Source organism: Eremomyces bilateralis, assembly GCF_010015585.1.
Source record: "Eremomyces bilateralis CBS 781.70 unplaced genomic scaffold P152scaffold_34, whole genome shotgun sequence".
NCBI lineage: Eukaryota > Fungi > Ascomycota > Dothideomycetes > Eremomycetales > Eremomycetaceae > Eremomyces > Eremomyces bilateralis.
Window position 1 is genome coordinate 67,017 of NW_022985100.1, and position 27,994 is coordinate 95,010.

Below are 27,994 nucleotides of genomic sequence, written 5' to 3' on the forward strand. Positions count from 1 at the left end.
CAACAAACGACTCAGCCACTCCGCAGAATGCCGTGCGCCGATATGCAAACCCCCGAAACCAGCAACCCTCGGAAAAAAAAACCCCATCCAGAACACCGATCCCCCTGTGATGTATCCGCAACCGTCCAACCTCCGAACTCGCGGTTCAAAACGCCAGGTCATACTGCAAACGATCGCTTGGAGCGGTGGGATTAGGCGCTGTGGTTCGTTCGTCGAGGGAAGTGGACCAGGGGGGAAAGGAAAGAAGAAGGAAATGCAGGGATGCTTTCGCGGTGCGATGTGATGTTTCGGTTCTATTGTGGCCGTGGTCTATCCCGATCCAGGGCGTATGCAAAGGGAAAAAAGAGGAAACGAAGAGCAGGCGAAGAGAGAAGTTCGGACGCCGGCGTCGAGACTGATGGAAGAATCGAAGAATCGTTGGAAGGCCTCCGATGGGGGAACCCCTAAAAGGGAAAGGAAAGCAAGGTAATGCGTGGTGCAAAGTCTATATACACATCGAAACGGGCCGAATCCGCGCTATGCAGGAAGGACAAAGAACAGAATGTGGAAACATGTCTCGGTGGTGTGGGTCATGAAACAGGTGGAGGTCATGAGAATGGGTCGGTGGGTGTTATTAGAAGAGGTTCGTCGCGGGCGGGGGAAACGTCGAGAGTCGGGTCGAGGGGATCGTGAAGGAAGAGGTGAGCTCATGAACAGCCGTGGACGAGCGAGTTCTTCGGCCATCCGTACCCGGTATCCTCCCACATGGTTATATTCGGATTCCGATACGAGATCGGATGGTCCTCAATATACTGCGTAGTCGGATACCCCGGCGGATCGCAGGTCGTCGATTCCTTCCCCTCATCCTGATAGATCCGTACGTAATCCACGCGCATCGTCGCCGGCATCAACGTCGCCAGCCCCGTCAAATTCAACGACGCGAACCCCTCCGACATGCCGAAGTTGATCACCATGGCCAACGGCTCCGTGGGGATAGGCCGCTGGCCGACGTTGCCGTTCTGCCGCACCGCCTTGCTGTCGACGGTCCAGGTTTTCTGGTCGCCGATGTACCAGGTGACGTAGCCTTCGGCGCCCGGGTCGTATTCGAAGGCGTAGGATTGGTAGGATTTGCCGTCATACCAGTCGTTGTTGAGGTTGGAGACGCCGGAGATGGCTTGTTGGTACACACCTCCGGCGTAGCCGTTGACTTCGGTGACGCGGTGGTCGTAGATTTCTGTGTAGTCTGCGGGAGGGTCAGCGATGTTTCGGAAAGAACGAGGGGTAAAACTCACCATAGTCAGGCTGCCAGAAGATGTCGAACGGAGCGACCTGCAAACTCTGCGACACGCTCCCCACTCCCTCGCCCGTATTCAGAAATGACACCGACGCTTCGATCACGTCGATTTCCGGGGCGCTGCGCGATTTTCCTGGGTTCGGATGATCCTCGCCCTTGCACGGACACGCGGGAAGTTTCATCCCGGGCAGCGAACTCAGGCCATCGACCTGGCTCTGATTCGCGGTGATGCCAGCGTCACATTCGTCGTGATAGCTGAACGGCCACATGCCCTCGGTGGACGAGGCGTAGCCCGGACGGCCCAGGTTGCCCATAGCCCAGAAGCCGGGCCAGAAGCCGATGGTGTCGCCGCGGCCGGGGAGGGAGATGCTGGCTTCGAGGGTGCCGCCTGTGAAGCAGAATTGGTTCCAGGATTGGAGCATGGCGGAGCGGTAGTTGAGGCCGTGGTTTTGGAAGGCATCGAATTGGATGTTGAGGGTGCCATCTTTGGTGGTGGCGGCGTCAGGGTCGTACCACTGGAGATGTCAGATCGCGGTGATAGTTGGAGAATCATGCGTTGTTACCTCTAAGTCTCGCGTCACACCGTACCAAATGTCGACGGCCGTCCAGTATGCGTCATCGCCTTCGTAGAACGTCCGTCCATCAACGTTGAACTCGTCGGAGAACTGGGAATGTGAGCTTCATCCGGAGGCCTGGGACCACAAAACTTACCACCAAATTCTGCTTCACACCCTTCGCGGTCGTCCGTGTCTTGACCGAGTCCGGCGTATCCGGATCAATCAAGCCCGTCCGGATGTTCTTCATTTTCGGAACGTCACCGACATCCAGGCACATCGGATTATTCGTGCACCCGTCATCCTTCAGCTCCAGCGCGCTGCGAACGAACGTCCTGCCATGCCATTAGCGTATATCCCCCAACGACACCCGCGCCGACATCGCCGGACAAGAACCACATACAAGATCGGATACCCGATGAACAGGAACAAGATCCCCAGCGTAATCAACGCCAACCCCCCAATATTCACAAACCCTCTCCGCGTGAAGATGTTGCACTCCCGATTCTCGTCCTCGGGTCCCGGATTATGCAGGTAGTCATCCTTCTCCACATCCTCCGGATACAGCAACAGCCCCGCGGACGGCTGGATGTTAAACTTCTCCGACACGGTCTGCGTGTTGAGTCCCTCGTCCTCGCTGTCGGCCCGCGACGGCGCGCGCGAGTCGTCGTACGGCGATGCGAACGGGTTCATCCGACTGTCGCTGCTCGCCTCGGAGCTCCAGCTGGAGCGGCGCGACGCGGACAGCGGCGAGGGGGGGTGCATGGGGGGGTCATCGTCGCGGAAGCGCTGGCGGCGGGGGGAGGGGCGGGAGGGGGGGAGGAGGAGCTCTGAGGAATCGGCAGCGGCAGGGGCGAAAGTGGTATTAAGGGGGGGAGGGCGGTAGGATTGGGGAGTAGTGAGGGAGCGGGCAGATTGAGGGCCGGTTCTGGAGGGGCGAGATTGGAGGTCGTTGGTGATGAGGTCGAGGTCTTCTTGGGCGGAGTTGAGGCGGATGTGGGGTGGTGGGTTGCCGCGGGGGGGAGAGATGTTAGAGGAGTACATGGTGGTGGTAGTGGTGGTGGTGGGAGGAGGGTGAGGGATGGAAGGAGGTGAGGGAAGAGAGTTTGTTCTTCACGAGAACGACTCCCTCCCCAAGACCGGTCGATTAGATTCGGTCTGTGGTCGTAGGAGAAATTTGAAGAGGTCGACGGTTAGGAGACGAGGATGCCGCCTGGAGCGAGAGCAAACGTAGGTCGATAAACGATTTGTTCTAGGTCAACAGTGAAGTGATCGCTTTGAGAATGTCGAAAAAGGAGGGTCCGAGATGGAGAATCGACGTTCAATCGGTGGAGAGTGTAGGCAAACGAGGAATAAGATATTGGATCTAGGAAACGAATGTGGAAACAAAGTCGAGTGCGATGTTTGTAGACAAGATTTGGATGATGTTCGTTGTGTGTTTGTCGTCGGTGTGGAAAGGGAAAGGGAGAGATGCAGAGTTGGAGGCCCGATGCCGAGTTGGATGCAGCTAAAACCAGGAACAACGCCACTGAACAACGGCGTTCCCGGGGGTGCTGCGATCCGATGCGTGTGATCGGGACTCAACTGTCAGGTACTTAGGGACGAGTGAGCACTACGGGAGTGAGACGTCAGATGCGACAGCGGGAACAAACCATGAATAATACGTAGAGGATTATGCAACCAGGAGAAAGTCACGATATCTCGTGGAGATTGAGTTCACACACGATCTTGTCTGGTAAATCAATCAATCTGGCAGGATCTGGGACTGGGATGATTTAGTGACACTCGCTTGACCCAAGAGGCGTCCCGCCTCTCCCTTGTCCTCCCTGAACTCCCTCATCTCCTCCCAACTTCATCTTCGTTTCGGCGCCTTCTAGGCCTTTCCGGGCCTTGACCCTCCAAACTCGGCGGCTCCTGGGCACCTGGTTGGCTGTCCCAACGTTGTAGGCTACCCCCCATCCATCCATTGGACCAACGGGAGACGGCACACCCGCTAGCCTGCTACGCGCAATTCCGCCTCACAGCCTCCTTTTTTCTCCAATGGCTCCACTGCGCAATCTTGAATCAGGAATCTTCCCTGTCACCGGATGAACCGCCCGTCGTCATCTTGTCTTTGTCTTTTGTCTTTTTTTGCCATCGTCTAGGACGTCTGGGAGACTCGCAGAGTGGATGATCCTGGGCAGGTAGCTTGGACGGCGTCATTGTGCTTCGTGAAAGTCCGAAACTGGCGAAACATCGTCGCATGATTACAATAAGGTTTGCCACACTGCACTGGCAGGCGGTCGAGAGCTTGGCGTTTTGGTCGATTCCAAAAGTCGTGAGTTGGAAATGAGAGGGCCCATAGAAGAGAGATTGGCAGGATGTTGCCATTCTGGGCGGAGGATTCAGATCGTGGTTCATGTTTCAGGTCGCATAGGGGAATATCATCTCGGCACCATGACCGTTCGTCTTTAAAACCGCTGGGTCTCTCATTCATTCAAATTCCGACATGATCGATATATCTACAGACTCGGGATATCTACGATGATGGTATACCTCGTATACAGCAGAGCCTGAACCTGGCACCTGCAGAGCGAATTGCGAATACGGACGGGAGGATCCCTTGACCCCTGGTTACCTGGATGGTCCCGCACACGTGACACGGCATCCAAAGTCTTGGCATCATTTCGCAAGAATGCTGTGCACAGTATACATTGCACTTCATCCACCCAGCGATAACGAGGACGTCCAGTGACCACACGAACAATCATAATAGATCCGCCACATACCACAGTTGAGTTAACCAGCAGTATACACACCAACCCCATCCCCTTATGTCTCAACCCCCACCGCCCTCAACCCCACCACCTTCCCACCCTCCCCATCCCACCCTACCACAAAATACTCCGCCCTCCTCCCTCCCGCATCCATCTCTGCCCGAAAGATCTTGATCTCTGCTCCGCTGCCGGCCGCTTGCTGCACCGCGTCGAACACCGGCGCGTACTGGTTCGTGGGGTCGAATTCGGCGCGCGTAAGGGCAGTGGTGGTGGGGTTGTCGATGAGGGTGGCGAAGGAGGCTAGGATGGGATTAGTGAGGTTTGGAAGAGGGATGAGAGGATGCTGGGGAGACGGGTAGAAACGAGGAGAGTAGAGTGATCGATCGAACCACCCATGCGAAGTAGGGGTATCTCCCAGAGCAAAGGGCAGTATAAGTAATAGTAGCATCGCAAGGCATCAAATCACGTCACCCACCTTCATCCAACCCCCCCTTCCCATCCCACACCAATGCCACCACCTCCCACGGCTCGTCCGCCTCCGACGTATACCACAGCCCTTCTGCCCGTTGTGCCAACCCCTGCGGCACCTCCGCCGTCACTGCCTGTGTTTTCTTGCTCGAGGTTGAGGTTGAGGTTGTTGTTGCTCCGGTCGGCGCGGAGACGTCGCGGTTTGCGTGGTCGAGGAAGGATTCGTAAGACATGGTGCGGATGGGGGGGTGTGTGAAGGTGAGGATGGGGGGGTGGAGGGTGGGAAGGGGTTGGATGGTGCGGAGGGTTCGCGAGATGGTGGGTGGTGGACGGAGGGCGTTTGTGGAAGCGGAGAGGAGGCGTTTCATGGAAGGGGGCCTGGAGGTGTATGTGGGTAGATCGAGGCAATGATTCAGAAACTTGATTTGGACGATTAATTATAGGAAAATAGAGGTTGCTGGAATAACTTGGTATGTGTTGAGGATGGTTAGGAGGCGTGGGAGGTAGTGATGGGTGGTAGTGAGGTTCCCGTGGTGGTCAGATGTCTTAGCTTTAGATCATGACGTCTGCTTGTTGCTTGTCGATCGGGCTTTGCCAACTACAACCTCATCGGTCAGGGGGCCAGATCTCAACTCCTTGTAGCAAGTCCGAGTTTTCCGATTCTTTCGGTTTATCGATGCATTGGCCAAGTCTAGAAAGGAATGTTCTTTATTTCGTTGCGTTTGATTCTTCTAAGTCAATGTTGTCCCTATCGTTCCACTCGCTGTGCTACGCCTACACGGTGTTAACATGACGAGCAACATATCGCGCAGCTCTTCATCGTCCATCCGATTTTTAATAATAATACAGTACTCTCTCTCATCTCTTCGCTCAACGAATGGCTACTCTACACACTCCTACATTCTTTAAACCCCTCGCAATTCCCCTCAACTCCAACGCGTCACAACCCCTAAAACCAGCACCGATGCGACTGTACCACCTGAAAGTCCAGGCATCTTGTCAATCCATACCCTCTATCTCCATTCCACACCGGTTCAAGGACCCCACGACCAGCGACTCCCCATCCCTGACTGCCCGTTGCCGTGCCTCTTAGGGGACGGTCGCACTGCAGAGAGGGGCGGAGGTGTTGGTCGTGCGATGCGGGTGGGTGCTGGGCTGGGTGCTGGGTACTAGATGGAAGGGAAGTGCGGAGATGTAGGGTGTGGTAGGGATTGGTTGGGTCGAGGGAAGGGAGAGCTGGTAGGTAAGTGCACTGGATGAGTGAGGAGTCTTTTTCAATAATCAGATGTTCATCGACGCGCTGTTTGGATGGGATGCCGTTCCTCGTTGTACGGAATGGAACAGGCGTTGGGATTCTTGTTCGAGAACCCGGATATCCGTCTCGCGCGTCATGTGGCTGCGTATTCCATTCGTCGCTATCTAATATGCGGAATGATATACTTCCCGCTTGCTCTCCTTCCTCCGATATTCGACTGGTTTTGCAGCTCGTGGAGGGAACGACCGGCGCAGCACATAGACATTGTGGAGCATGCGATACATCCATCGTCAACTGTCAGGATATAACTTCGCCATTCGTCTGGCTTGGGGACGGAAAGTTCTATACCACCATTCGTCTCATCTCGATACGCCACGCGATGTCTGGAAGTGCCGTCGACGAACCCTGATTGGCGAGGATAGGAGACTTGATGGGGCAGAACTGTTGGAGGTCCCTCACGCTGCGAGCATAAGCTAGATCGATTGGCTCCAACACCATTTTTTGCACTTCGATAGAAATCGGATACGCTTCGGTCACCAGCATCGTCATAGCTGTCCGATCCGCCCAGATGTAGTCGAGGGAAATGGAGCTCGATGCGGCGGGGACCGCGGGCGTCGGAGATGCCAAAGCCTCGATTATGATATCGATTCAATACTGCTACTTCATCTATCGTCAGACACCAAGGAATCAGATCGAATTGTAGCCGACCAATTTCTACTAGCATACATGCCATTCCCCGAGAAATAACGTCCTCCGCCCTAAATACTCCTTTACGACCTATAGATCAATAGTTCACCCAACCAGGGACCCCATCATCCCCACATGCCCAATATCCGTTCAATTTATAACCCCATTTCCTATCGCGCTCCCTACCGCGGATTGCCCCCGGCTCATGACCGCCCACGACGCTCGGCCCATCTCCAAGCCCACCACCACAATATATACCAGCTCCCTTCCCGAATTGCAATTCCCGCTCCGCTGGGCTGAGAGGACTTGGGAGAGGCGGGGACGTAGAGGCGATGGGAAATCATGTATCTTGGCGATTCATTTATGGAGATTGCGAGGGGATCAGCCGCGGGACGTATGGGCGGGGATGGGCGATATTGGGTCGGGTGTGGGTTTAACTTTTATAGTTTACTGGGTGGGATGCTGGGGGGCGGAGGATAGGGTCGGGGTTTCGGGGGTGGTTAGATCTGAGGGGCTGGCAAGTTGTGGTTCGCTGTCGATAATATACATAATAGTATATACATGCGCCAAATTTCGCGACCCTTGGAGTCGAGGCGGGGGAGCGTTGGTGCAGGTTGAAATAGACGGTCATATCGCTGATTGGTATTGTCGACTTGAACAATTGGTCACATCGGAGAGAGAGAGGGAGTTGGTTCCGGCTGGCGAGTGGACTCGTTGCGATCTAGACGATGCGACGCAGAATGCTGTGGCTGCTCAACTTCGAAGTTCTGTGAAACGTGGTGGATGGATATATCCTGAGCTAGTATTCGAGATGGCTGAAACCTTTCGCTTTGGTACAGATAGCGGGCTTAGGAGGCAGCGTTCAAATACGGAACATGAAGGCTGATGGTTGTACCGAATGTCAGGTAGGCTGACCGCCGACTGTAGTGGTCAATTTGACATTCCTTGGTCCTGGTGTTTTGGACCACGATATTAGGAGGCTGGACTGGATGCAGGTGAGATTTGACGCCAGGCTGAGATTGATAGGGACAGCCTGACAGCCTGAACCTGATTGACATTTGACACAACAGACACGTTGTTTCCCCCAGCGCGATTGGTGTTCCTTTCCTTCCCGCACCCAATGCAATCGACCAGGGGATGCGACCAGGGGATGGCATCACGACCGCCCACTCACTGCAGCGTTTTAGCGCCCCCCACCCAGTATCCTCCTCGCACGCGCTGCTTTTGCTGTGGGCAATCCTGTCGGCTGTCAGGTGTGTGCCAACTGCCAGGCGTCTGGTGGGTGTGCAGCAAGTAGCACAGGCAGCGGTGCACTGCGCAGTACATGTACAGGAGGTCTCACTGGTATGAGAATGAGAAACACCGAACCGCTGATCCCCCTTCCCAAGCAAGAGCCCATCCCGGTTCCTTCCATGAATCCATTCCCATCGTGCCAGACCTTCTACTTTTGTGTCACGGAGCTTGGCATCCCCAGACGCACCAGTGCACCACGCCGCGTCGGAGTAACAGCACCAGGAGTCCAGGACAGAACCAAGCAGATTCCAGTCATTTAACTCCACGAGCCACCCACCGCACCTGGCCCCAAAATATGCCAAGGCCACCAAAGGCGCCAAGATCGCCTTAAGCACTGGAACCCAGTAACGGCAGGATGGAGGGGGTCCCACATGGAGAAGGAACGGAAGGGCAGAGTCTCAGCCACTCCTAGGCTCTCTCATGGAGCAATACCTGCAAAAGTCCTCGCACAGATCGCGGTGGCCTCCGTGCCTCTTTTTGTGGGTGTGAAACCAGTGAACGGAACGGGCGGCGGGCGTCGGCATCGGCTCATGTCTGAGTCTCTCTACCCCCGTATTGCTAAATATGGGTACCCTCTAGGGCACCGCTGCAATCTGCATGTTTTCTGGAGCCAGGTCCAGTGAATCTCAGAAGCCCATCCTGGACTCCAATCCTGGCCCGTGAGGCGCGAATGCACTATCAGCCACGCTTTCTGGCGATGCTGCTCTTACCTTAAACGTCGGCCAATCGTCATCGGCGATATCAACCCTAATCCACGCGGGCCCTCAGTCAGTCACTCAGTCAGTCAGTTCTGCCCCTTCGGCGGTTTCGATGGCCTTTCAGCAGCTTTACGATGCCGCCGTCGCTGCAACTCTCCCTGCAACTCTCCGTTCCGACGCTCTTCTCGCTCTTCTCCTCTTCTTCTTCCTCTTCGGCCTCCTCTCTTCTCTCTCGCGCTCTCTCTTGCTCTCTACCCTCTCCTTCGTGAGTCCATCTCCAGTCTGGTCCTCTCACCGTCATCCATTGGCTTGGTGCGCTATTCCTCGTCAACCCCAATCTTGGATATTGACCTTGCTCGATCTCACGGCACCTGGGTCCTGGATCGGCCGCTGAGCTCATTTATCCACGCAATCCACACAATCCACACAACGTGAACTGCCACCTCTCCAGCCCCTGCCCATTTTTCTCAATCTCCATCTTCACCCTCCCTCTTGAGCCTTGGGTCTTTGTCTTCTATATCACCACTTACATCATCTGTCCCGTTTCACCACTTCTCCTTCACCTGTCCCATTGCCGGTGAATCCCCATCTCGTAACCCGTTTTGTTTCATTCACCCAACTATGCTGTTGTCTGCAACCTTGATTGGGAACTGGTAGATCCTCCATTCACTATCGTTGCGACGCTGTTCACTGCACTTCCACGTCAGCTCCGCGACGCTGAAGGAAACTGCCCCATAGTTTCACCCACCGTTCTGTGGTGAGCATAAGATTTCATATGTGACCCGCTTTCACAATACTAACTGGTGAACTTAGAACACTATTGTCCTGTCGAGTCGAACTTAAATCAACCACCACAATACCAAGGTACACCTCGAGAATTCCTCGATATTCAAACCACATCTGCCATCGCGCCACCCAAGCGCATATTCAACGACGTCGATGGCGACCCACCAGCATCAATCTCCCACTACCGTCATGCCTCAACATCACCCTCCGCCGCAGGGTCATGTCCAGGCGAACGGTCATCCTTCGAACCCTGCGCCTACAATCATCCAGCGAATGGCCCAGGCGAACGAAGCTGCGTGGTATCAAGCCGGTATTTCCCAACATCCCTTTTGTCGAGGGACCCGCGCTGACAAGTGATAGGCCAACTTGCCGAAGTTCTCGGAAATTTGGACGATGCGATCCAATCCTACCAGGAGGTGATTCGACATAACCCGTACTCGGTTCCCGCCATGATTGCCATCTCGCACATCTTGCGCAGCAGGGATCAATTCCCGCAAGCGGTGGATGTCCTTCGCAGCATCCTCAAATTAGAACCGAACAGTGGCGAAGTATGGGGTAGTCTAGGTATACAATTCACCCTCGAGACATCCGCAGGCGCTAATGCAGCCCAGGACATTGCTACCTGATGATGGACAACCTTCAGGATGCGTACTCCGCATACCAGCAAGCCATCTACCATCTTCCGGATCCAAAGGTAATTTCCATTCCGAAAATGTCAAACGCAGACTGACTAGTGTAGGAGCCCAAATTGTGGTATGGCATCGGCATCCTTTACGACCGTTATGGATCCTTGGAGCATGCCGAGGATGCCTTCTCCCAGGTCATGCGCATGGATCCGACGTTCGAGAAGGCCAATGAAATCTACTTCCGATTGGGTATCATTTACAAACAACAACAAAAATATCCCGCAAGTTTGGATGTAAGTTGGCGGATTCACATGCGCGGTGCGACCTTACTAATTCCATGCAGTGCTTCTCATACATTGTCAATGACCCGCCTCGCCCACTGACAGAGGAGGATATCTGGTTCCAGATTGGCCATGTTCATGAACAACAAAAAGACGTACGCATCCCCAAACACCTACCATCCAACCTACTAACAAACCCAAGTATGAAGCCGCGAAATCCGCATACCGTCGCGTCCTCGACCGTGACCCGAAACATGCGAAGGTCCTTCAGCAACTCGGCTGGTTGTATCACCAAGAAAGCACCGACTTCCGAAATCAAGACCAAGCCATCGAATACCTGGAGAAATCCGTCGCAGCCGGTGAGTCGCTCCCAGCGACCGGTCGTTGTACCCGAATCGTTGCTAACCGCATGCACAGATCAAACCGATGCTCAAAGCTGGTACCTGCTCGGGCGCTGCTACATGGCCCTCCAAAAGTACCCGAAGGCGTACGAAGCCTACCAGCAAGCGGTTTATCGTGATGGACGGAATCCCACCTTCTGGTGCTCCATCGGAGTACTGTATTACCAGATCAACCAGTACCGTGACGCTCTGGACGCATACTCCCGGGCAATCCGGCTGAATCCCAACATATCCGAGGTCTGGTACGACTTGGGCACCCTGGTATGTTTGCTATCGTTTGTTTCGTGTTATGCCTGCGCATCCGATGGCTGATTGAAATAGTACGAGTCCTGCAACAATCAAACGGCGGATGCCCTGGATGCCTACACCCGCGCTGCTGAATTGGATCCGACGAACCACCATATCAAAGCTCGTCTCAACCTCCTGAAGAACGGGGGCCCGACCAATGGGATGCCAAACCAGAACAGCGCTCCCATGCCACAGGATGTGCATCCAAACGCGTATCAGCCGGCTCCCGTCCAAGGCCCTCCCGCCCCGCAATGGAATGGATCGGCGGCTACGCAACATCAGGCCCCTCCACCGCCATCTTTTGACAATTCGCGAAGACTGGCCGAAATTCAACAGAATGCTCAGCCACCGCAGCAACTGTCGTCGTTTGATCAGCGAGATGGTCGTGTTCAACCAATTCCTCCTCCTCGCGCAGCGGTTCGTCCACCGAGTCCTCGACCGGAACCAGGCAGGACCTATACCGACCCGGCTCGGATGCAGCAGCATCCTCCTCCCCCTCCGCCTCCGCCAAGGAATCACTCCCCTTCGCCCAAGGCGCTCAACGCCCCGAGCCTCTCTCGTGGACCCTCAGGTCACCAGCCTGGCGGACCACCACCTCCGCCCATGCTCTCCGCTATCCAAGGTCCGCCCCCCCAGCCATCCCCGGCAGCACCTCAGCGAATCACCAACCCCAACTACGGTCCTGGCTCCAGCAATTCGTCCGTGCAACCTTCGACTCCGCTGGCAGGTCCTCCCTTCCAACCTCCCAATGTCCATCGGGACTCCCCCGAGGTAAGACCCATTGTAGACAACCGCCCTACGTCCGCGGGTTCCGGCTACCACCCACCTGGCTTCCCTCCTCACCCCGCGGGTCCGACCAGCCTTCCCCAGGGCGGGCCTCCACCCCTCACTACCCACCCCGTCGAACCAACCCGTGACCGCGATGATCGCAACCCCATCGGACCCAAACGTTACCGCGAATGGGAAGACCACGACACAAAAGGCCCTGGGCCGGACGATTCGAAGCGCCAGCGCATGTCCTCTCCACCTCCCCCACCACCACCACCGCAACCCGTGCGTCACTCGCCCGAGCAACCCCGCACCATATCCCCGCTTCATCCGAAAGATGAGCAGGACGCCGACGCGCGAATGCACAAGCACCCTCTGTCTTCCGACGCTGGGGGCGCATCCTCTCCCTACCAGCCAAGCGGCGCCGCGCATACCCGGTACCAACCCCATCCGCCGCCTCCACCTCCCGAATACTCCTCCCATCCGGCTACTCCTGTCGTTCGCCCTCCGTCCGCCACCCACGCTCCGCTCCCCGCGCCTCCTACGCCTACCCATCAACCGACGCCGCCGCACCCTGCACCACATCAGGTGCCGACGCCGCTGTCGACGGGCAGCAGCGCGCTTCCACCGATGGAGCTGAAGGAGGGGAGCAAACCGCACGAACCGGAGCCGGCGGCGCGGCGCATGGAGATCGATGAGAGCTATGAGGATGAGGAGGACGGCCGGAAGGCGGGGAGTGGGAAGGGGGAGGGGAAGGGGAGTCCGAGGGAGTAGTGGTGTGAGTTATATCGGCGTTGATGATGAATGGATGGGACGGATGGATGGATGGGATGGATGGGGTGGATGGATGGATGGATGGGAATTGGGGTTATATCGAGGAGTCGTTACGGAAGGGAGGAAAGGAGGGAATGGCTACAACCAACGAACGATCTCTTTTGTGAACATACCTGTCGAGTGGGCATCGTGGATGATGGTCGGTGTCAAAACTACTGTCAGAGTGAAAAGACACCGTTGAGGAGTTTCTTGTATCCCGGTGTCAAAGAAAATGAACAACAATGGTACATATGCAATTTTGACGGACGGTCGTTTATTTCTCGTTGTGTGAAGGTTGCTTGAACAGTTGATTTTCTATGTTTGTTGTGGTTGGGTGGTTTTATCTTAGGGCGGAGTGATGAGAGAGGAAGGATGCGATGATAGGTTTGAAGTGAGGATAGGCGTGTGGTGAGGTTCGTGAATGGGTGATTCATAGGTATTTTAATCACCAATCCACCAGATCATAGTGACGATGGGTTGACTGCAGATGAAATGAGTGATACTATTCGATTTGGGTAGATGGGCGACCTGGCGGTTGTGGAGGAATGATAGAGGAGAGGTGAGAGCCGGTAGAGAAGTTGGGCTTGACCATGACTTGCAGGATATCCCATTGCGTTACTATGATGGCTGGATGGACCTCGTCCGATCGAGAAACATTCGGCTAGCTGGCGCGTCCGAGCCTCTAAATCGTCCGTATCCCTTCCATGGATCCCCAACGATCTCGTCCGCCGCCCACTCGTCCGTCCGCCGCCGCACCACAATCCCCCACCTCCGCGCGACAGGAACCCCGTCTCCATTTCACTCAGTTTCTCCCTCATGCTCCATCCAGGTATCATCTCCTCCCCATTCCACTCTTCTCCTTCCCCCGCCTCCCTCCTACTTCCCAATCCACCAGCAATCCCGCTCATTCAACGCGCTCGCAAACCACTCCCAATCCTCCTGTTGTACATCCTCGTCGTATTCGCCCCCCTCCACGACCATGCTGGGCTCATCTACCCACCCATACACTGCGTGATTCACGAACTTCGTCTAGCTCACCACCTCCCGGGTTCCCCGGGAGCTGCACTCGGAGAGGAACTCCCACATCCAGAAGCGCCGGTCACGGAAGGTAGAGAGGAGGGAGACGTGGTGGAACGGCCGCAAGCGGGGCGGGGTAATTGTCGACACGTATTCGTGGATACTGTGGTTGCTGTCGGTGCGGAGATCGGCGGTTGGGGCGATGGCGGCCGGCGGCGATGGCGGCCGGCGACGACGGCTGGAAGGTCGCGCCATGCGAGGTCTTGAACCCCCAGAACTGCACCGCGTAGTAGGGCACCTTCGGGAAATAGATGTCGGCGCGTACTCGACGCCGTAAAGCCAGTCGCGCGCTTCTGGAAAGCGGTTGTCGGTGAGGATGTGATGGTTCAGAGCACTTCAACCATCGGAGCCTGAAAGAGAAGATACCGTTTCGAAAGACGTGAAGATCTGATGACCGGATGGTTGGAGAGTAGATGAATTTTGAAGGAATTGGTCGAAGTGAAAATTGAACGTGGATATCGAACGGAAAGGGAAGTCAAAAATCGCCGCCTGTCTTCATGTGAATTGTGCAATTCAACGAATGCAGTCGAAATAATTCTAAACCCGCTGGACCAGGTCTGTATGTTGGGATGGAAATGTTTCGAATCCATCATTCCCATGCGTGATCGATCTGTGTTAATTTGGGTAGGAAGCCTGACCAATAGCTGTATCCATCATCACAGTTCTGTTAAAGATTCAACATCCTCGCCCAGTGCCAAAGGCGACTGGGAAAAACCGAGGATATCGAAAGGCCATAAAAGGAGTATCCTCTGAAGTCCCCTTTGGTTTATTGGTCATTCAAGAGATTATCCCATCCCACTCCCTTGAGATGAACTCTTCATAACCGGTCCGAGGCACGCCGCTGCCGTGTCTCAACCCCTCTCCTGAGTCATCTTCACCAGCTCGACAAACTCCTCCAGACCTTCCGCATCGCGATCCGAACTCCGAAGCAAGTTCTTAAACCCCTTCAACGCAGAGACGTCTCCATTCTCCGGCGACCACTCCGAAGCCTGGTTCCGATCATTGGATCTCTGTCCGAACCTACCGCCTCGACCACGGCCTCTAGCTCCCGGAGCACGGTACAGAGAGCCAGGTGAAGATGGCGGGAGACTGCGTCGGTAGATGTCTTGAAGCTGAGAGGGAAGCCTTGGATAACGCGCGAAGAGGCGCTGGAATTCTGGGTGGGCTTGGAGACGATCTAACGGGTCTTGAAGAGTCGGAGACGGAGGCCTTTTCTCTGATGTAGCTGAAGCAATAGCTAGACTAGAAGATTCCGTCGGCTTAGTTTCACCAAGCGTGTGAGTCTCCTTATGGACTTTATAGCATGGGAGGGAGCAACTGGACGATATCAGTAAAGGATAAGCAGGAACAGTTGATGGACTCACTATCTCAACCGGCAACCTTGAGACGGACATTTGTACTTCGACGGCTCTTGATTACAGACGCCACACAGCTCGCCCATATTTGCGTCTTGAAATTGCGACGATATTGATACCGTGTTCTGTAACCGGTCACATAAAATTAACGACGTGGTTGACTTTTAAGGATTGTGATTGGCCAATTCTGCGGCGACTCGGAGGTTTCTCTTCAAAGGAGGAATCGGACATTCATCACGCCAGCAAGATACTCTGTACCTATTCAACTCTCTTGCTATACTCAACTGTCCACATACAACCCCGAAAATGTCTCGGTTTGCAAGAAGCGCGTTTTCTAAAACGTTCTTCTCAACGGAGCCATGGGTCTGTCAAAGTTGTTCGAGAACCTGTGGGAGGACAAGTGCTCCGGGGGCAGTCCGACGAATATCGAATAACACCAAACCGCGGCAAGCGGGTCCGACGATGGAGCAGATTCAAGCGCACTATGGCAAGCGGAATCAGACAGCGATGTACGTGTTTGACCCGAAGAAAAACGACGCTATATGCTAACAGCGACAGCAATTACGCCCTGAGTCTAGCCATCGGCACCGTAGCTCTCTCATATGGCTCGGTACCGCTATACAAAATGGTATACCACGCACATGCGACACATTCCAAGACCTCAACCGTGTTGACGCCACCCACAGATCTGCCAAACCACCGGCTGGGGCGGCCAACCCATCAAATCCCCCTCCCACTACGCCGGCGCCGACACCGACGACCAATCCGCCCGCCTCACCCCCGAAGATAACTACCTCCGCTTCCGCGTCACCTTCGCCTCGTCCGTCTCCGCCATCCTGCCGTGGAAATTCACCCCGCAACAACGCGAAGTGCGTATCCGGCCCGGTGAGAGCGCGCTAGCGTTCTACACGGCGACGAACACGTCCGATGAGGACATCATCGGGATCGCGACGTACAGCGTGACGCCGGGCCAGGTGGCGCCGTATTTTGCGAAGATTCAGTGTTTCTGTTTCGAGGAGCAGCGGCTGCGGGCCGGGGAAACGGTGGATATGCCGGTGTTTTTCTACATCGATAAAGGGATCATGGAGGATCGGAATTGTCGGAATGTTGGGGAGGTGACGTTGAGTTATACGTTTTTTAGTGAGTTGGATGGGCCGATGGGATTGGAGCGATGCTAACGATGAACAGAAGCGAAGTATGATAAGGATGGGCATCTAACGCCTGTCCCCATGTAACACCTCTTGTAACAATCTATCTGCAATGCCTTCGGCAGCGTATAATACGATGACCATACTATGCCAAACCATGTCTCCTCACCACCCCCTACTTCTTATTCCTCTGCGCCCACCTCGCCGCCTGCGTCGCCCCACTCGCCCTCCACCCGCTCAAAATTAACTCCACAATGGCATCCACATTCTTCCCATTCTTCACCTGCGCAAAGATCGTCGGCCCCCCCTCCCTCATCCGCCGCGCATCCCGCTCCATCACGCCCAAATCCGCCCCGATCAGCTCCGCCAAATCCGTCTTATTCACCACCAGCAGATCACTCCCCGTGATCCCCGGCCCCCCTTTCCGCGGCACCTTATCCCCCCCAGCCACGTCGATCACATAGATGATGAAGTCCGCCAGCTCGCGACTGTAGTTCGCCGCCAGGTTATCCCCGCCGCTCTCGATAAGCAGCAGGTCCGGGTCATGGTCGCGGTGTAGGTCCTCCAGAGCGGCGAGGTTGGTGGAGATGTCCTCGCGCACGGCGGCGTGTGGGCAGCCGCCGGTTTCGATGGCGCGGAGGCGGGAGGACGGGAGGGCGGAGTGGCGGAGGAGGAACTCGCAGTCTTCGCGGGTGAAAATGTCGTTGGTGACGGCGGCGAGGGAGTGCGTAGCGCGGAGGGATTGGCAGAGGGCGAGCATGAGGGCGGTTTTGCCGGAGCCGACAGGTCTGCGGTCATTCCGTCAGCACGGCCATTCGTGGTCGCACTGTGGCATTCTCGCTGGTGCAAGGGCATGGGAAAGATGTCACGGTGGACGAATTGCTGCTACGGTTGTGGAGGAGACCATATGGGTGTACGTGAAAACTTACCCGCCTATCCCAATCGTGTACGCCCGATCATCCCAGTTCCGCCCCTCGATCAGAGGCATCTCCCGGCCCAGATACGATCCCGGCCCGTCCAGGATCTCGTGGGTGTGGCCATGGTCGGCGGCGGCATGGGAGTGCGAATGGGTGGTGCCGTCGTGGCTGTGGGCGGATGCCATTGGGGCGATCGGAGGGAAGAGGGATATCGAAACTCGGAGACGCGGGTTTAATTATATATGAGAGTTTGCGGCGGTTTATGGGTTTCTTTGTAGAGCGAGGAGATATCTCGTTCGTTAGAGGGGTTCAGAGCTGTTGTGCTCAGGGTTCTTCGCCCGCAGCTGAGTGGGGCTCCGCTATCGCCAGCGGATTTACATAGTAGGAATGGACGGACGTGCCCTGTTCAGCCAAACGTCAATTCTACGGCAGTGCACAGATTAATATCACTCTAGATTGAATGTATGGATTCCCGACAATATATAGCCACATATTCCGCTTCGATGTCGCAATCCTCTCCGCCAAGCGCAAATACTGTAGGCAGCTAGAGATGTTATGGAGTACATATATATCTCCGGCAACTCTGCATCACTAAACCAGTCATCTTTTTCTTTCTCTAAGCTCAAAAGCTGTCTAGAGGTGAGAGCCCCTTAAAAGGCAGCATAGCAAAGGAGTGGTCACTGAAACGATGTCAAGTCATGTTTGGGAGGATCCCTTCCCCCAATATAAAATTCTAGATATACATTCCGAGGCGCTCTCGCGGAGCGCTGCTAGATCATAACCAGTGCTTTCTATCCAAATAAGATGCTCTCATATACATTTTGAGGCCCTCGTCGGAAATCCATGAGACATTAGTGACCTGAAAAAACACCCTAGTCGACTCCGTCGCTGGAGGGCGGCGATGCAAGCACCATTGGACGCCGTGTAATGCTAGTTATGTGACCCTGTGCCTATGCCGTAATTGCTGAGAAGTAAACTCCATCCATCGCCGTGGTTCGTTTCGAGAAAGAGAATTGCTGAAGGAAAGCGGGAGAATGCATGTCGGCTCGAATGGAGCGGACAGGTGGTTCGGGGGTGATTGAAATCCGTTTCGTAGGTCGTGCAAAGAACCAGAAGGAATACGCGTCGTCAAACTCGGGAAGGGAGGAGTCCCCAGTAGTCCGTAAAATCAAAGATCGCAGTCTCGCGCATCACTTCAACGCCTTCCGCAACCACGCCTCCCACTTCTCCCGCAAACTCAACACGAACACATGCGCATCATTCGGCCCATCCTTCCCTCCGGGCTCCCCAATAATCGCCGAGAAGATCATAAACACCGCAGCGACCCAGGCGACGAGGGCGAGGCCACCGGCAACGACGGGGCCGAATAGCAGGACGGAGACGAGGGCAGCGGGGGAATAGCGGTCGGGGGCGACGCGGGAAAAGGCGAGGCGGAGGTGGACGAGGAGGACGGGGGAGAGGAAGGTGATGAGATCGGAAGGGATGGAGGGTTGGTGGGCGCAGAGGCGGAGGGGGAGGAGGACGAGGAGGGCGAGGAGGGCGAGGAGCGTCCAGAGGAGGGAGAGGAGGGAGAGGAGGGGGTTGAGGAGGGAGAGATGGAACTGGGGGAGTTAGTATGAATTAATTGATATAACGAGGTCGACGAGCTTGCTCCATGAAGGTTGGTGGTGTTGGAGAATGGAAAAGAAATATACCACTATCCTCACGACCTTCCTCTCCAGTCGCTTGTCGATACTCTCCACCTCATCCGCATACCGCACGGCTGACATATCCGCCATCCTCGTCGGCGCACCCCCCCGAAACGGATCCACCACCACGCTCTTCTCCACATCCACCGTCTGATGCGACCCCCGCGAGTCCTGGTACGGTAGGTGCACGCTTACGGGCGGCTGCGGCGCGGGATGCGGCGCCAACGACGAGGTCGACGGGCTGCTGATGCCGGACGAGGTGCTGGATCGCGGGAGTTTCGTCACCACCGTCGAAGGGCTCGCGGGCTCCGCGGGCCGGAATGGCTGGGTGAGCGACGCATGGCGGCCTGGCGTGGGGGATAGGCTTCTATCGGATCGGAGGGAGTGGTGGGTGGTTCGTTTCTCGTGCGGAGAGGAGTGGAGGGGGGAATATGCCATCGGTGGGGCGGGAGGGACGGTGGGTTCTGGCATGGCGAATGGTTGGACCACCAGCAGCGGCACGGTAGACGGAATTGGGGCGGTGGATTCGAGACGTCGAGGTGTGAGGATAAGAAGACTCTATCTACGAGGCAATCGGGAAATGGCGAGGAGGGAGATGAAGCCACGGCGAGAAACGGTGCGGCCGTGAGGAGGACGGCATCGTTTCCTGGAGAGGAAGCGGGATAGGCGGACTGCAGCAGGAGATAAAAGGGTAAAGGGAATCGACGAGCCACCAACGAGCGGTGGACGTAGCGAGGACAAGAGCGACGAGCGAACGATTGAAGACGAGAATCAAGACTCAAGAGACTTGGGAGAGGAGCAACGAAAACTTGGGAGCGCTGGGCGTGCGTCCGCTGTCGCCCTGTCGGGAATTGGGGATCACGACGACGGACGGGACATTGGGACGGGTGGACGGCTTTTCCTCTTGCGTGGATTCTTTTGCTCAGCGGTGATTTCTTGGACGTCTTGGCTGTGCGATGGTGCTGGGGCGCGGAAGAAGCGCCTATCCGAACTTACCAGACAGTCCCAAGACATTGTTTGCGGTCCAGGTGGACAAAAGTCAGGAAATCAAGGGAGCAAAGGCCACCGCGCCAGAGAGATTATTCTCGATTCTCTTGGGAGATGGGCCCGTTCATGTTGGCGGAACGGGTGGAAGAGAATCAAGGGGGTCAGGCATGTCGGAGGAAGGGCGAGTGGGAGCGTCTCACCGATGACAGAGGAAATGGAAGAAATGAAGACACGCAGGTCAGAGCTTTGCGAATTCCGGGCTGGGCATCGTCTTGGCCACGCCCTCAAGCGGCTTGGAATTGGTCGCGGGCTGGAGATGAACGGGCTTGGAACTGCCGATGACTGCGGAGGGCCACATCTGCCCATCCTGATTGCTCATCGTTGCCCATGAAAGGCTATCGGTCCATTTGATGGTCTTGACGCAGTCTTGGGAGAGTCGACGCCGCTGCTTGGAGGTTGGAGAGCCCAGAAGCAATTGGCGATTTGTGTACGGAGGGTTGGAGAAATAAAGAGGGGAGAAATGACCGGAAGACGTGCCGCCGGATGCTACTGTTGCATTGTTGGTTCTTGGCTGCAATCTGCATGTATCACTGCCGATCTTCAACCCAACGGGATCATATTCTCCAGGATTTTGTACTCGGCATGTTTGCTCGTCGATGAACTCGCATATCCCTCATTCATGATGCTTTTGAGATAGGGCGTTCAGCGTTCGAGAGCCAAGGCGCTCGAACTTGGAGAGAATGACGAGCTCAAGTGACTCAGCAGTCAGCACATTAATTCTCATGTTTTCAGCAGCACTTCATGATCCCCTGTTCCCTATCTCCTCAATCTCACGCACTGCCAATATCCATTCCTTATGCCGTGGACACTAGACTCTCCCAAGAGCGAGTCCAAGAATGACAGATATTCTTGGAAGTGTCCTTGGAAGTGTCCTTGGGAGTTAAAACCGCTCATCCCTTGATTTATGGTCTGATCCATCATTCATCGTACAACCGCCCAGACACGCATAAACCGCCAGTTCCCATGGTGCCATCCTCCATGTTGACCGGCCAATTCGTACAAACCCAAGTGATGCATACTCGTGAAACCACCTCCATCGTCCCTCCCACCTAACCACTGTAGCTATCCATTATCTAAACCCTATCAAAAAGTGCATATTCAAGATCTGATTCCGTCACTGTACGGAATACCCCAGTCCAACATAGTCCGCCCATCTGTAACTAGCCTACCCCACTCCAGCGGAAGCCCTTTCCAGCCCTCTCTTCCGCTCTTACATGTCTAGCTCGAGCTGTCTCGGCGGACCTGAGGACCGCCGCCACGGATGACGGCAACTCACCAACGCCTGGAGGCCTTGGGAGGGGGTCATGGCATGTCCAGAGCCGTTTGGCGGGGCTTGGGGTGCGGTCCTGTTTGCTGTGGGTGGTTAGAGGCTTCTGCGCCCTGCGGGTGGAGCACTAATACTGGAGCTGCCGTCCTGACTTTGTTTGTGGGGGGATTGGAGGGGACTTGGCCGGGTGTGGAGATGGGAGGTGACCTGGAATTCCCGGGCAGAGGTCAATATATTGCCGGGTTTGGCGTAAATTTATACTAGGCTGGAATCTGAGGGACCAGGGTCGTGCGGAAGAGGGCTGGGTTCACGGTAGAGCACATGCGAGTAATATATAATCCCATGTCTCGGAGCTGGCGGGATGGGTTGATACGGACGGATGTTAGGGGTTACACGTTGGATTGTGGGCTGCAGGTACGGGTGTATCGATCGCCTGGCAGGCAAAGATGATTTGCGTGGAGTACACGAGTGCAGATACGTAGGTTGTTGCCGTGATGAAGACTAATTCGTACTCGTTCATGCCACCTGATGATATCATTGCCCTAGATAAGGAGAAGGAGTAGGTTGAGTACCAGCATCCCCAAGTAATGCAGGACAGCGCAATGAATGACACCCATCCAAACCAGCCCAATCAAAACTCTGGCTTCGCCTTATACAAATTGTCCAAAAACGCCACCGCGAAATCCTTCACGATCGTTTTATCCGGGAAGCTCACCGCCACGCCATACAGCTGCGCCGTGCTCGTTCCCTTTCCCTTCTTCCGCCCCTCGCGGATCCGTGTCCGCTCCTCCTCCACCATCGCCCCCACCACCACCTTCAGATCCTCCACCAGCGTCTCCACCGCCCCCACGATCGGCAACGTCACCGCGACGTGCACCGCCGCCGGGTCCTGCGTCGCGTTCAGATCCCACCCGCCCCGCGCCTTCATCGCGTCCTTGACCTCGTAGATGTTCAACTGCGGCTCGTCTTTCCCGGCGGGCTTCTTCGCGATGAACGCGAGCACGCTCACCTTTGGATGCCCTACTACCTGCAGATAGCTGCGTAGCGGCTCCTCCTCCCGCACTGCCCGCTCGAGGTCCCGCGTCGCCCCGACGATGCGGTGACACGCGTCCACGTATCCAGATTCCCCAATGGACATCAAGCTGGCCCAGCAGCCCGCGATGAGCGCGCCAGGGCGAGACCCGGCGATGGACGGGCTGGCGTACATGCCACCGGTCCAGTCGATGCTGAGAGAGTACTGGTAGGCGCGGAGGGCCTTGGAGCGGTAGAGGAGGGTGGAGTTGCCTTTGGGGGCGAACCCATATTTGTGGGTGTCGCAGCTAATGGAGGTGACGCCTTTGAGGCGGAAGTCGAAGGGGTCGGCGTCGAAGCCGGCCTTTTCGAGGAAAGGGACGAGGAAGGAACCGAGGCAGCAGTCGACGTGGAGGGGGAGGGAGTAGCGGAGCGCGAGGCGGGAGAGCGCGCTGATGTCGTCGATGATGCCGTGGGGGTAGTTGGGGGCAGAGCCAATGAGGATGACGGTATTGCTGTTGATGTGGGCGTAGACGGAGGGCATGTGGACTTTGTAGGAGGGTGCGGGGCATGGGACGAGGTGCATTTTGATGTTGAAGTAGTCGGCGGCTTTATGGAAGGCAGCGTGTGCGGTAATGGGGACGATCCTGGGTAGAGTTAGGAATGTTGATAGCGGTAGCGTAGGAGACTTACATCTCGGGCTCGGTGACGCCTCGCTCCTTGTATGCCTTTTGCCGTGCAGCAAAGCACGCCATGAGGATGGATTCAGTCCCGCCACTGGTTGTGATGCCCGCCCCATCAGCTGGTGCATTAAACAACGACAGAACCTGTATAAATTCAGCAATTGTCCACCCCCCAAAGAGACATCTCACCCACCATCGCCACAATCTCCGCCTCCATCTTCCTCACCCCCGGAAACACATCCGGATGCAACGGATTCGCCACGGTGAACGTCCCAAACGCCTCCGTCTGCAACCTCGACAACTGCTCCCCCCCATGATACACCGTCCCGGACACCCTCCCTTCCTCCCACCTCGGCCTCACCATTCCCGCCAAGCTCTTCAATTCTTCGCGCACCCGCTCCTCGCTCCACCCCTCGCTCGGCAGCGCCGTGTGCCGCACCACATCCCGCCCTGTCGGGATCATGTCGAGCTCCAGCTGGCGGATCACCACGCGCTTCTCGCGCTGCACCTTGGCGCGGACGAAGGGCGCGGACTGGAGAAGGCGGTAGGCAGTCTTCTTCACGGAGAGGGAGAAGCCGAGGACGGTGCCGAGGAGGCCGTAGCCACGGACATGGCGGTAGGTTTTGCGGGACCAGCGGAAGAGGAAGAGGAGGAAGACGAGATTGCGGAGGCTGTGGAGGGGGTTAGCACTTAGCAGGATGTTTGGGGGGTTTGGAGGGGTGGGGCTAGTGGGAGTGGAGGGATGCTGTTGGGGAGACGTACAGGTCGATATTCAGCTCGAGCAGTCGGCGTCGACTAGTTGATCGCTGGGCAGCGAGGGTGTCGCGGAGGCTGACGGGAAGCCGTGATGAACCCATCGTGTATGGAATACGGAGTATGGATGAAATGGGAGAGATGCGGACAATGGTCGGGGACAATCGCAACTTTGAAGGATGGGACGTGGAAGACGAGATCGGCGTTCTATGAAGTCCATCATCACATGCGGTTGGATGCGGACAGGGTTGGGGGTTGGGGTAACTCGGAAGGTGCTACCGACCGATGATATCATTGGTTGGAAAGCAGGGAAGGTGCGTGGTGGATCAGGACATGGAGTATGGAGTGGTAGGAATAGGACCGTCAACCATATCGTATTCCATGAACGTTCAGCATAGGGTTTTGGATGGGTTCATATTAGAAATGTATCACATCGCCTCATAAATCATCCTCATCGCTCCCTTCCCAACGCCCCCAGAATCCCCATCTCCCACGCCATCCCCACATCCATCATCTCCCGCCTCCCCACATTCACCCATCCCATCTACGCACCCAGCGGCTCATACCCACCCGACGCATGCGCGGCGCGATTCGAGAACAGATAATAGATTATTAATCCGCCGATAGGGAACAAGAAGACCAGCAGACACCAGAGGACCTTATTGAGCGCCGGGCGATTGGATTTGAGGACCTCGACTGGAGGGGTTAGCTTTTACGACAGATCGTAGAGAGGGAGGCGATGAAGGTATGGCTCGAAGGACTTACGAAACACTATCACGTCTAAGACTAGCACGACGAAGCCCAGAACCCCGCCGCCGGCGCCGTACTGCCACGCGTTGCCATGGCCTTCGGTGTGCATGGTGGGCGCGGCGGAAGCGAGAGAGAAGAGGAGGAAGTGGAGGAGGGAGAGGAGGAGCATGGTGAGGGTTCGTAGAGGTGAGTGGCTCTGGTTTGGTTTGGTTGGGAGGTGGGTTGAGTTGGGGATGCTGAGGAAGCCCCGGGAGTCTTGGAGAGTTGATTGCTGTGATTTGGATGGAAGGTGGAGAAAGTAGGTCTATCAAGATACCTGTCGTGTGAGTACCGTACTGCAAGTAATAAAGTCGAGGTTGAGGCCGAAATATTGCGAGAGACTAAGAGGGAGAGAGGCTTGATGTTGGTCGTGGATGGTTGCTGGCTTCTGGTACGCATGCATGCACGAAGGATGACGTCACCAAACGACAACGCAAGCTTCCTGTTCTGCCTGATCACGGCATTGGCTCCGAGTGCTGGATCGAGTGAAGCAAGATAAGAGATCTTACACAATGAACGGCGGAGTTTGGGGTATGTTTGGATTCGCTAGGAATTGAAGACTTCGGGACCTGAGTAGAGATGTAAATCACTGATGGTCGAGGCAAGGTAAATGTTCGGTTGAGAAGTAGTAGTCAATCTCAAAGTCAAGTCGCTTCATTCATTTATAAAGCCTATCAAGCCAGTCCACACAAGCTCTCGCTCACCTCGCTATGTAATTATCGTCATTCCGTTCATGATCCATTCTCGTAATAATACATGTTCGCTTCATAAGAAGTCATATCGTCCCTCGCTGCCATCGTCCCTCCGTTGGCACCCGCTCAGTAACGCCGTGGGGAATGATCAAGTGACAGACAGATGGAACAACGACCACGGTGTGTGTCATGGTCATATCCGAAAATGCATGCATGGAAGAAGTGCCCGACCCCCCATTTCAAAATCCCGCCATGAGGCAAATCGCAACGAACCATTAATCATATAAACCATCCCTAAGCACACCCGAAACATCTGTCTAGGTTCTCGCAGGAATTCCTTTGAAAAAAAACACTTCCACTCGCTCGGTGTAGTGCGAAAAGACGCTGGTATGTCCTCAGTAATCTTCTGCGGAAAATCCAGAGAGCTCCGCAAGCCCGTCCCACAGCTCCTCCCAAGGCGACTTCGTCTTGACCGTGATCGAAGGCTCGTGGACGATGTCGTCCTCCATATTGCCTTCCGCAGTGGTTTCCACGGTGTGGATTTCGACAACTTCGGTAACAGACATCCCATGTTCTCCGGTTTCTTTGGTCTGCTCGACTCCTTCCTCCTCCCATTTCTCATTCACGATCTCGGCGATGATCTCTTCGACCTCGCTCAACTGAGAAGATCCCTCCTCCGATGCTTCTTCCGCGGTCTCGACAATGGTCTCTTCTACCTCACTGATCTGAGAAGCCACCTCTTCTGATGCTTCTTCCACGGTCTCGGTGACGATCTCTTGTGCCTCGGTGATCTCACACTCTTCCCTTTCTTCTTCCACTGTCTCGGAAACCGCGTCTCCATCCAGTTCGCAAGGCCTTTCGATCGGCGATATTTCATGTGCCACAACACTCTTCGCTGGAGCAGTGACCGCTCGATTCTGAAGCGATGGCCGCTTGATCCGGAGTAAGCGGCGTCGTTTCGTCGGACTGGTTGTCGGGGTCGAGATGTTGCTGCGCTTCATCGACGAAGTGTCGGAGGCGACGGACGGCTGCCGGAGCGGGGATCGGTAGGTTGGGGCGAATGCATTCGAAAGCTGCGAGCCGGAAAGGAAGTCGTCTCCTTCGTCGGACGCGCGGACTCGGGTGGACGAGGCAGGCGATTGGGAGGGGTGGATGCGCATTTCCTCGCGGAGGAGATCGATCTCGTGGTCGAGACTGTCGGGCTCGCTGGGCTTGATCGATTCGGCGTGCGTGGAGTGGGAGCTGATTTTGAGTCCACGGTATGCGGCCTGTAAGTCGGAGGCGCGCAGTTGGAGCTTGAGATAGAAGAGCTCGGAGTGGTCGAGTTCGGATGCCTTGCGGAGGGCTTCGTTCTCGGCTTGCAGGTCGATGATGCGGGTGGCAGCGGTGTCCAGACGGAGGGTGTTCATGTCGTTCAAGTGTTTGATCTCTTCGTATCGTGCGCGAAGTTCGGTGGCAGCTCGGGAAATGCGCGCGACCAGTTCATGTTGCTCTTCCAATGCACGGGCGGGAAAGAAGAGCCCTGCCTTCTTCGAAGAGCGACTAAGATGGCTAGTAGCTGCTAGGCTCTTGTCAGAATACGATACTCGTCGACCAAGCTCTTTAATATCTTCAGGTGCGACATCACTGTCACTGTTCTCAAACTGACCAACTCCATTGCCGTCTCCGTGTTCGTCACTTCCGTCCGTCTCTTCAAATTCAAGGTCATCTTCATCATCAATGAATAAGCCACTGTCCCCAAGCACTGCTTCCTTTGTCTGACTGATAGGCGCCGTGAGATCTGATTCGATGTTCTCGACACGACTGTTGAGCAAAGCAGTTTGTTCCTCGGTCAGGTTCTCGCGTTCGTGGATGCAGATAGCAATATCGCGCAGTCGCTGTAAGAGAGCGCGTTGAGGGGTGTTCGCTGGGGGTTCAATGGGAGAAGAGGAGATCTCATCGATTGAACTTTCCTGAAGGGTATGCGGGATGACGGGGTATCCCAGTTTGCCATTTTCGACAGTGAATCGGTGGGAATCGCGGGGATCGGTGTCAGGGGAGATCGAGAGATCGGTATAGTAATCGGAGTACGGGGAATCCATCAGTCTGGCTGATTGTGGCATGGTTCGGGGTGGTGGGGTGGTCGGAGAGGGCATGATGGAGATGTGAAATTGTGAAGAAGCAGAGCAAACGTTCAACAAGAAGATAGAGGAGAGATAAGAGGACTGGAGTGAAGTTCAAAGTGGTGATGCACAATGCGCCGGATCTGAAAGTGATAGATCGGGGATAGACACTATGCGACAATCGTTCAATAAGTCACAGGCAGCTGCCGACTTCAATGGCTGGGCTATCTCCGTGAGGATTTGTGGTGGTGAGGTGGTGGAAAAGGATTCATGGTGGAGATGGAAAGTCTCCAGACGCCGAATAGATAATAATCCCGTTCACATGGCCGTGGGAGTGAAGTGAAAGAGGAGGAGTGTTTGCAGAACGGAGAGAGATAGTGACGAACAGAGGCTGGTAAGCTGTAGCGGATGCGAATACTAGTAGTAGAAATTGTGAGAACGGTGGAGTGAACGGTGAGCGGTCATCTGGTCCGATGCTGCAACTTGGCGTTCTGCAGGCTGGGTGGATTATGTAAGGA

At 55.6% G+C, this 27,994-nt stretch overlaps 13 protein-coding genes across 13 annotated transcripts; 4 read left to right on the plus strand and 9 right to left on the minus strand.

The window, feature by feature from the left end:
* Window positions 1-686: 686 nt before the first annotated feature.
* Window positions 687-2,592, minus strand: P152DRAFT_405189 (beta-glucan synthesis-associated protein SKN1; the record flags this gene model as incomplete). The annotated part of the gene is made up of 5 exons (XM_033676807.1): window positions 687-1,222; window positions 1,272-1,788; window positions 1,837-1,938; window positions 1,985-2,162; window positions 2,231-2,592. The coding sequence occupies 5 exons, from the start codon at window positions 2,590-2,592 to the stop codon at window positions 687-689; spliced, it is 1,695 nt and encodes a 564-aa protein (XP_033530173.1).
* Window positions 2,593-4,263: 1,671 nt separating this feature from the next.
* On the minus strand, window positions 4,264-5,164 carry P152DRAFT_462413 (uncharacterized protein). The gene has a single exon (XM_033680341.1). It carries the CDS (start codon window positions 5,029-5,031, stop codon window positions 4,639-4,641), a length of 393 nt encoding a protein of 130 aa, XP_033530174.1. The 5' UTR covers window positions 5,032-5,164; the 3' UTR covers window positions 4,264-4,638.
* A 545-nt stretch (window positions 5,165-5,709) lies between these two features.
* P152DRAFT_216411 (uncharacterized protein) lies at window positions 5,710-6,896 on the minus strand. The gene has a single exon (XM_033674457.1). It carries the CDS (start codon window positions 6,592-6,594, stop codon window positions 6,001-6,003), a length of 594 nt encoding a protein of 197 aa, XP_033530175.1. The 5' UTR covers window positions 6,595-6,896; the 3' UTR covers window positions 5,710-6,000.
* On the plus strand, window positions 6,897-8,098 carry P152DRAFT_216410 (uncharacterized protein). Its single transcript, XM_033674456.1, has one exon. The coding sequence runs from the start codon at window positions 7,199-7,201 to the stop codon at window positions 7,877-7,879; it is 681 nt and encodes a 226-aa protein (XP_033530176.1). The 5' UTR covers window positions 6,897-7,198; the 3' UTR covers window positions 7,880-8,098.
* A 1,545-nt stretch (window positions 8,099-9,643) lies between these two features.
* Window positions 9,644-13,017, plus strand: P152DRAFT_216601 (TPR-like protein). The gene is made up of 9 exons (XM_033674458.1): window positions 9,644-9,741; window positions 9,798-10,080; window positions 10,131-10,334; window positions 10,382-10,464; window positions 10,510-10,689; window positions 10,740-10,832; window positions 10,880-11,036; window positions 11,095-11,339; window positions 11,400-13,017. Exons 2-9 carry the CDS (start codon window positions 9,924-9,926, stop codon window positions 12,906-12,908), a joined length of 2,628 nt encoding a protein of 875 aa, XP_033530177.1. The 5' UTR covers window positions 9,644-9,741; window positions 9,798-9,923; the 3' UTR covers window positions 12,909-13,017.
* Window positions 13,018-13,651: 634 nt separating this feature from the next.
* P152DRAFT_477215 (uncharacterized protein) lies at window positions 13,652-14,301 on the plus strand (the record flags this gene model as incomplete). Its single annotated transcript, XM_033681566.1, has 2 exons — window positions 13,652-13,891; window positions 13,981-14,301. The coding sequence occupies 2 exons, from the start codon at window positions 13,652-13,654 to the stop codon at window positions 14,299-14,301; spliced, it is 561 nt and encodes a 186-aa protein (XP_033530178.1).
* Window positions 14,302-14,875: 574 nt separating this feature from the next.
* On the minus strand, window positions 14,876-15,465 carry P152DRAFT_517448 (uncharacterized protein; the record flags this gene model as incomplete). Its single annotated transcript, XM_033683008.1, has 2 exons — window positions 14,876-15,341; window positions 15,389-15,465. The coding sequence occupies 2 exons, from the start codon at window positions 15,463-15,465 to the stop codon at window positions 14,876-14,878; spliced, it is 543 nt and encodes a 180-aa protein (XP_033530179.1).
* A 165-nt stretch (window positions 15,466-15,630) lies between these two features.
* On the plus strand, window positions 15,631-16,985 carry P152DRAFT_462416 (cytochrome c oxidase assembly protein CtaG/Cox11; the record flags this gene model as incomplete). Its single annotated transcript, XM_033680342.1, has 4 exons — window positions 15,631-15,888; window positions 15,938-16,007; window positions 16,066-16,526; window positions 16,568-16,985. Coding segments are annotated over exons 1-3 (578 nt in total), but the record flags the coding sequence as incomplete, so codon positions are not given.
* Window positions 16,423-17,856, minus strand: P152DRAFT_424657 (urease accessory protein UreG). The gene is made up of 2 exons (XM_033677226.1): window positions 17,457-17,856; window positions 16,423-17,315 (listed from the first exon to the last, which is right to left on the minus strand). Exons 1-2 carry the CDS (start codon window positions 17,627-17,629, stop codon window positions 16,703-16,705), a joined length of 786 nt encoding a protein of 261 aa, XP_033530181.1. The 5' UTR covers window positions 17,630-17,856; the 3' UTR covers window positions 16,423-16,702.
* A 480-nt stretch (window positions 17,857-18,336) lies between these two features.
* Window positions 18,337-19,891, minus strand: P152DRAFT_216701 (uncharacterized protein). Its single transcript, XM_033674459.1, has 2 exons — window positions 19,139-19,891; window positions 18,337-19,045 (listed from the first exon to the last, which is right to left on the minus strand). The coding sequence occupies exons 1-2, from the start codon at window positions 19,601-19,603 to the stop codon at window positions 18,635-18,637; spliced, it is 876 nt and encodes a 291-aa protein (XP_033530182.1). The 5' UTR covers window positions 19,604-19,891; the 3' UTR covers window positions 18,337-18,634.
* Window positions 19,892-22,077: 2,186 nt separating this feature from the next.
* On the minus strand, window positions 22,078-23,997 carry P152DRAFT_468930 (PLP-dependent transferase; the record flags this gene model as incomplete). The annotated part of the gene is made up of 4 exons (XM_033680855.1): window positions 22,078-23,104; window positions 23,151-23,284; window positions 23,334-23,811; window positions 23,903-23,997. The coding sequence occupies 4 exons, from the start codon at window positions 23,995-23,997 to the stop codon at window positions 22,078-22,080; spliced, it is 1,734 nt and encodes a 577-aa protein (XP_033530183.1).
* Window positions 23,998-24,446: 449 nt separating this feature from the next.
* Window positions 24,447-24,764, minus strand: P152DRAFT_386370 (uncharacterized protein; the record flags this gene model as incomplete). The annotated part of the gene is made up of 2 exons (XM_033675832.1): window positions 24,447-24,589; window positions 24,659-24,764. Coding segments are annotated over 2 exons (249 nt in total), but the record flags the coding sequence as incomplete, so codon positions are not given.
* A 551-nt stretch (window positions 24,765-25,315) lies between these two features.
* Window positions 25,316-27,889, minus strand: P152DRAFT_462420 (uncharacterized protein). The gene has a single exon (XM_033680343.1). The coding sequence runs from the start codon at window positions 27,507-27,509 to the stop codon at window positions 25,770-25,772; it is 1,740 nt and encodes a 579-aa protein (XP_033530185.1). The 5' UTR covers window positions 27,510-27,889; the 3' UTR covers window positions 25,316-25,769.
* Between the last annotated feature and the right edge of the window lie 105 nt (window positions 27,890-27,994).

What these genes read in the sequence shown, in the direction of transcription:
- P152DRAFT_462413 (XM_033680341.1), bottom strand. Translation starts at nt 5,031, where the DNA reads ATGCTACTATTACTTATACTGCCCTTTGCTCTGGGAGATACCCCTACT.
- P152DRAFT_216411 (XM_033674457.1), bottom strand. Translation starts at nt 6,594, where the DNA reads ATGGATGTATCGCATGCTCCACAATGTCTATGTGCTGCGCCGGTCGTT.
- P152DRAFT_216410 (XM_033674456.1), top strand. Translation starts at nt 7,199, where the DNA reads ATGACCGCCCACGACGCTCGGCCCATCTCCAAGCCCACCACCACAATA.
- P152DRAFT_216601 (XM_033674458.1), top strand. Translation starts at nt 9,924, where the DNA reads ATGGCGACCCACCAGCATCAATCTCCCACTACCGTCATGCCTCAACAT. An exon ending in CGAAGTATGGGGTAGTCTAG is followed by an intron (nt 10,335 to 10,381) that starts GTATACAATTCA and finishes AATGCAGCCCAG; the next exon opens with GACATTGCTACCTGATGATG. An exon ending in AATATCCCGCAAGTTTGGAT is followed by an intron (nt 10,690 to 10,739) that starts GTAAGTTGGCGG and finishes AATTCCATGCAG; the next exon opens with TGCTTCTCATACATTGTCAA.
- P152DRAFT_424657 (XM_033677226.1), bottom strand. Translation starts at nt 17,629, where the DNA reads ATGGCATCCGCCCACAGCCACGACGGCACCACCCATTCGCACTCCCAT. An exon ending in TACACGATTGGGATAGGCGG is followed by an intron (nt 17,316 to 17,456) that starts GTAAGTTTTCAC and finishes GAATGACCGCAG; the next exon opens with ACCTGTCGGCTCCGGCAAAA.
- P152DRAFT_216701 (XM_033674459.1), bottom strand. Translation starts at nt 19,603, where the DNA reads ATGCCAGAACCCACCGTCCCTCCCGCCCCACCGATGGCATATTCCCCC. An exon ending in GGAAGGTCGTGAGGATAGTG is followed by an intron (nt 19,046 to 19,138) that starts GTATATTTCTTT and finishes TAACTCCCCCAG; the next exon opens with TTCCATCTCTCCCTCCTCAA.
- P152DRAFT_462420 (XM_033680343.1), bottom strand. Translation starts at nt 27,509, where the DNA reads ATGCCCTCTCCGACCACCCCACCACCCCGAACCATGCCACAATCAGCC.